Genomic DNA, 6,881 nt, shown 5'->3' with positions numbered 1-6,881 from the left:
CAGCCATGGATGTCTTCTCCCAGTCCCAGGTCTTCTATGACAGCGCCTGTGCCTCCTCGCCAGAGGACCTGGACTTCGGCCCCAGGGAACTGGACGGCTCAGAGGAGGACGAGCACGTCCGGGTCCCTGGGACACCTCACCAGGCGGGTCACTGCCTTCAGTGGGCCTGCAAGGCCTGCAAGCGTAAGTCCAGCACAGTGGACCGGCGGCGGGCTGCCACCATGAGGGAACGACGCCGGCTGAAAAAGGTGAACCACGGCTTCGAGGCTCTGAGGCGCTGCACCTCAGCCAACCCCAGCCAGAGGCTGCCTAAGGTGGAGATCCTGCGCAACGCCATCCAGTACATCGAGAGCCTCCAGGAGCTGCTCCATGAGCATGTGGAGAACTACTACGGCCTTCCTGGGGAGAGCAGCTCAGAACCTGGGAGCCCCTCGTCCAGCTGCTCCGACAGCATGGTGAGACTGAGACCAGACACACACGGACTCATATACAGCTTCTCTCACTGTCTCCTCATCTTTGTGCAGCACACAGAGGTTTTTTTCAGGTCCTGCTAGTTCAGTGTCTGCTGAAACGCTTTCCCTCATTGGACTAATTCAGAGTACTCTATTTGCATGATGGATCACATTCCTGTTAGCCTCTGTCTTGTTGCATCTCCCAAGATCTTGAGTTAAAAAGCTTTTGTTTGGGACTCTAGCTTAGTAGCTTAATTTCCCATGTCTCTGAGCATGCATATTGTAATAATTTGATATTACAATGCCATATCTAATTTGCATTTAGAGTAACTCCCTGGACCTGAAGGTGGAATAGGCTCACTTCAAATGTAGAATATTTATTGAATAGACTTGCACTGATTGTGCTGTTGGGGGATCTCAATTACAACGTTCCCTTGTGCATTTCATCTTCTTTGGCTGCATCATTAATGCAAACATCTCTTTTGCAGTGTTATATATGCATGATGCTTTATGTTTCACCTGGAAATGATATCCTTTCTTTTCATTGGTGTGTTTGGTGCCTGTACATTACCCCAGTGCATGCATGATACTTTCTCAGTTGGCCAGTCAAGATTAGAATCAGCTCTACAAAACAGTGGTTAGAAGGTGATGCAATGCTAAATAATAGAATGGATCTTTATGATGGCGGATGGAGTAATGACTTTCCCACCATTGTACACGTTATAGCCTAATAAACCCTGCTAAATCCACCTTACTGAAGTCTGGCAGGAAAGACTGTGCTTTTCTGCATTCCATCCTGACTGCATGTTCTCCTCCGCTGCCAGGATTTTCTGCAGATTTACTGGGAGAAAGTGTCATCTTGCACAAACTGGTGTTGCTTCCACTGATACAATCGATTCGCCACGGCTAGAGCCCGGGCAGATCATGGGAGTAGCATGCAACTTTGGCCCTGAGGTGGCTGTGAAATAAAGAACCCTAGCCAGACAGGCAGGAACACTGTGGATTTATCAGTCTGGCAAGATGACCAAGGATTACATTATGTACCCATATTTTAATCTTATTTAGTATATGTATGTTCTCATCTTAGTAGATTTCTTTGTTGTGCACCATTTACAAACCTCAGTGGAGGAAAATGCACTCGACACTTCAAAATGTCTGAAACGTGGAAAGGTGAAGTGTCCCGTGCTTTGTTATGACTGCTGTGCTAACGTCAGTTTGCTCTGTTTGTTTCCTTGTAGGTTGACTGTAACAGTCCTGTTGTGTGGCCTCAGATGAACACAAGCTATGGCAACAACTACAGCTATACTAAGAATGGTAAGACAAATGGATGAATATGTTTTTTTGTTTGTAATGTCATGTAAACGTATAGACAGAGTCTAATGAATACATGTAATGGGGCTTATGTAAGGCTATGGTCTGCTTACAACCTGTGTATGTTGAGTATTGTAAAACTTGCCAGGTTTACTTTCATTCGTTTTGATTCGTACTACAAAGACACAAATGGTGTTACAAGTTATGTGAATAATTCTGCCTTTCCATTTAAGTTCACCATAACCATAAATTGACTCAATGAGACATGGTAGTAAACTGATCTCATCCGTAAGATGAGCTATCTTCATTGTCTTGACTGACCTTGTCCTTCCCCTGTTTGTCCTGTCTAGTGAGCTCTGGAGAGAGAGGTGCTGGTGCCTCCAGCCTGGCCTGCCTGTCTAGCATAGTAGATCGCCTCTCCTCGGTGGATGCCAGTGCCCCAGCAGGGCTCAGAGATATGCTTACCTTCTCGCCCTCCAGCACCGACTCCCAGCCTTGCACTCCAGAAAGCCCCGGGACCAGACCTGTGTACCACGTATTGTGAAGATGACCTGCATTAGAATATAAATAATCTGAAGGCCCTGATCTTTAACCGCATACCACTTTATTTCGGTGATGGCTAAGATCGATCAACACCTGCCAACCTTTGTATTGTAAATAAGATTGTAAATATGTACTGTAAATGTTCATTTATTTTAAACGATATAAATACCAACTGTAACATATTTAATTGATCCTTTTCATGTGTCTGTCCTAATATAGACCTATGCATCATTGAAACAAGTTGTATTTAAGCTATTGCATTTGTTAGCTTCACGTTTCTCATGATCAATAAACATTTCAACAATTCTAGAGTTCCCACATCTGTTGGTGTAAATGCTGTTTATTCTATCAAATAGAGTGAGTACCAAAGAGAGAGTGGCTTGCATTCCATTCCTGGTCATAGTGTTGGTGTGGTGGGTGGAGATAGGACGGGGAGGAGAGAGGGTTTGTGTACCTGTTTTTTCTTTAGGAACAGATGTTTCTCATTGTTAACACCCCTAACTACACCCTAAACACTATGGTTTTGAACAAATGGCCTGAACGTAACACTTGAAATTGTGTGTAAGGGAGGGGAAGGGGTTACTAGTATCATATGTTGCGTGTCATCAAAGCCTATAGCTCATAAAATCAAACCGTTGCAGTCTTTTTCCTGATATATTGTGACCCCATTAAGCTAAAATTTATAGCACATTTATAATAGAAGAAGACAGTGAAATCAAATGTTTTTTGACTTGGGTTTGAGAGCAACCAACAGGTGATGTAGCTCCTGTATCACTTGCCCTATGGCAGCACAGCACACAGTCACGACCATGTGAAAACATAGAAACCTGTCTCGTCATGACACAACCTTCGAGAGACACTTAAGTCTTCATATTTATGACAAGCACCTTCCTGTTGTGACACCAGAGGGAGAGACTCAGTGGCGAGTGGGTTAGTAGTTAAACACTGGCTCTGCCTCTGTGGCACGAAGCTAGATGGCTCTGTGGCATAGCAGGCATACCAGCGAGGGCTTCTATTTCAGTAAGCCACACCGCTGGCTACGAAGCTCCCTGCGCATTGAAGTCATTTTCCATGGCTGAACCTTGGATATATTCATAAATCACTCATGCACCAGGCATGTGACATCATGAGATGACAAGACATATAATATTTTTTCCACATCAACAGATAGTTTGACCCAAGGTTACAAACGGCGGAATTTGCATCGAGTACCTTATTTTTAGGATATCACTAATCTATTTCAATTTGATTCCTCTTCCAACCTGGACAATGTAAGGACTAAACGTAGCCTGACACAAATCACTCTAATGTGAAGTACTCTGGCATTTCTCACAATAGCCAAAGCCATTATTTGCAATACTGAGTATACACTATTACCACAAGAGGGAGGTATTTCTAATACTTGACTCTGAGATGTCACTTCTCATGCTCTCATGACTCCATGGCTTTTTCAAATTGCTTATCTAATAAGTAGGTTGTGATATTGTTTGCGTCATATTCCAGTTGAACAATAACTACCTGACAATTTGATACAGATGTAGGATCTTAATTTTAGCCAGTTTACCACACCAGGAAAATTATTCTGCAGCATATAATTAATATAATTAATTATAAAATTAATGGACATTTTGTAAGGGTTGATACATTTTTCATCAGGGAAAATCAAGTCTGCGATTTCATGGTGGAAATGACAAACTTCAGAAGCCTTTTTAAACCTCAAATACACTAAACATTTTACATTTCCTGGATTGCAGGAAAGCTCTCCAGCAACAGGGTGATCAAATTAAGATCCTACATCTGTAGGTTTTTGACAGACATTGGGCTCTTCTAACGGGACAGGTTGGGATGAAAGGAAGACAGTTAACAAATCAATTGCTCTGTAGGCTACATCAAAACTCCAAAATCCACGTGCTCAAGTGGAGCCAATGTCGTCCTCATGTTCACTGCAAATCCCTCCTTCAAATTATGAGGAGGCTATGAGGAGGTTAGCTAGCTGCCAGACTCTTACATTAAACATATTTAACCACATTAAGTGATTTATAATCACATCAATTCAATACATTTCAAACACTTTTGTCCTTATGAAGGCTAACTATTTGTCACGCCCTGACCTTAGAGAGCCTGTTTATGTCTCTATTTGTTTTGGTCAGGTTGTGATTTGGGTGGGAATTCTATGTTCCTTTTTCTATGTTTTTGTATTTCTATGTTTTGGCCGGGTATGGTTCTCAATCAGGGACAGCTGTCTATCATTGTCTCTGATTGGGAATCATACTTAGGCAGCCTTCCCCCCCCCCCCCCCCCCTGTCTGTCATTGTGGGAAGTTGTCTTTGTTAGGGTCACTATATCCTTTGTACACCTCAATGTCGTGGTTGTTATTTCTTGTTTTGTTGGTGACATTTTTACAAATAAAAGAAAATGTACTCTCGCTGCGCTTTGGTCTTCCTTGAACAACGCCGTGACACTATTGCCCTTTCATTGAGGACATACCTTTTGAGTGCGTAATCTAGACACCATGTTGATTTATCCCACTCGGCACAGATGTCTATTCTACGTTGGTTAACCAACGTTGATTCATCCAGTGTGTGCCCAGTGGGATTTTAGGCTATAGCTAGTTGTCTAGTTAATAATAGTATATACCCCTCAAATTCAAATCTGGACCTCAAACCATAAAGTCCCCTCTAATCTGGGACACCAGAGGGATATACCACAAAGCAGGATCAATGAGTTAGCAAGCTAACTTGCCTAACTGAAAAATGTGTATTTATTTTGTTTTGTTGGGTCTATACAATTCTATTAGCCTGGCTGACGCGCGACCCACGTGACTACACAGTGAGGTGTGACTGGAAGACCTCCAGACCTGGTGCCAGACAGACTACTATACTAAAGGCTTCAGTTGAATCTTCCATGCTTTTCCTCTGTATAGTAGACTGTATCATCATTTAAGTTAACATAACCTTTGTAGTCTACCCTTTCCTTCTTCCTTTGCTTCCATGTGGAATCATATTAAGTATTGTTTTATCACCTGCTTCCAAATGTCTGTGGTACAAAAGCAACGCTTTCTACCTCTAGGTTGCCACGGCAGACCAACAGGGTATCACATCACATCACATGCATGCAATGCACCCACCCTACAGAGTAAAGTCTGGCATCCCCCCCACCCACCCCTGCATCTGGAAGTCTGTTGTCACAGAGACAGAGAAGATGTGATTTCACCTGGCAATAAAGTAAGTGTTGTGTTCCAGCATTACATAGAAACACATCAATTCACACCAGTCATATAAGTGTGAATTTCTTACAGTGTTATACAGTGAATACATATGCCAGATATGCTGTTCTTAATTTGTGTTAGACTCATCAGATCATTCAGTTGAATTTAAAGGTTGTGATCATGGAAATGACTTGTAGCCAGGATTCATATGTCCACAAAGATGAGATTAGATGCATATAATGCAATGTCATTCCTGAGGGCTCAAATGTCAGTAACCACGACATGGCCCAGTCTCTGTAGCTTGTGCACAAGCCCTCTAGACTATATGAAGGTATCTGTAGCGTGTAGCCTACTGATTTATGAATTCAAGCTGAGATCTATTCGTTTTACAAAATAAGAATGACAGATATTAACATATTTCACTGATCTCTCATCAGTGATGCCTAATTACGAGTTTGCGTTTCCATCCTCACTACTCAGTTCATTAGCCCCGTGGAATGAGAAAAGAGGTGATTAAATGGATAGATGGATTGCGAGGATGAGTCGCTATTTATGAATTAGACATTCCCGATGGAAATATTCCTTTGATTCTATCTGAGGGGAATATATTTAAAAAATATGGCCCGAAGAAAGGTGTGGTATATGTGCAATATACCACTACTAAGGGCTGTTCTTAGGCACAATGCAACGTGGAGTGCCTGGACACAACCCTTAGCCGTGGTATACTGGCCATATATCACAAACCCCTGAGGTGCCTTGTTGCTATTATAAACTGGTTACCAATGTAATTAGAGCAGTAAAAATAAAAGTTTTGTCATAATCGTGGTATACGGTCTACAGCTTCAGCCAATCAGCATCCAGGGCTCGAACCACCCAGTTTATAATAGCACACACAGCCTGGTTTGTCTAGTTGTGTTCCCTTTGACAAACACAATAGTAGGCCGATACACACTATGTTCTATATAGTCAGTGTAGCTGGGGCAAGCAAATCCACATCCTCAGCTTGAGTTTCCTTCCACCATCTTACAAGGACCACTGAGCTCCGGCATTACTTTCTGTGTCTGCCTTCTGTATTGACGTCCATTGGCGATTGGGTTTATATTCAGATGCTTCAATTCAAGGGGGAATTATGATGTAAAAGCGTCATCCACAGGCACTTCATCTCAGCACCTGTCAGTGGAAGGCAATGTCAGAACCAGTGACCCCATCACTGAGAGACCTTAATTGCTTTTGAAGAGTGCTACACTGCTGCCCTGTAACTCCCATTCACAGCTCAAACAGACAGGGGACACGAGTTAGTCCCCTTACCCCAGATTTCAGACAAGCACAATCGACACAGTAGAAGAAGAATCAGTTTGGGGTCAATA

At 42.7% G+C, this 6,881-nt stretch overlaps 1 protein-coding gene across 1 annotated transcript; it reads left to right on the top strand.

Moving 5' to 3' along the window:
- Nucleotides 1-2,612, top strand: LOC100136271 (myogenic factor 5). The gene is given in 3 exon segments (NM_001124529.1): nucleotides 1-455; nucleotides 1,691-1,766; nucleotides 2,114-2,612. Coding segments are annotated over 3 exon segments (720 nt in total). The 5' UTR covers nucleotides 1-5; the 3' UTR covers nucleotides 2,308-2,612.
- The last annotated feature ends 4,269 nt before the right edge of the window (nucleotides 2,613-6,881 follow it).

This window comes from Oncorhynchus mykiss, chromosome 21, assembly GCF_013265735.2.
Source record: "Oncorhynchus mykiss isolate Arlee chromosome 21, USDA_OmykA_1.1, whole genome shotgun sequence".
Taxonomy (NCBI): Eukaryota; Metazoa; Chordata; class Actinopteri; order Salmoniformes; family Salmonidae; genus Oncorhynchus; species Oncorhynchus mykiss.
The sequence above is the reverse complement of the archived record's forward strand: the minus strand, read 5'-3'. Positions and strand labels throughout refer to the sequence as shown.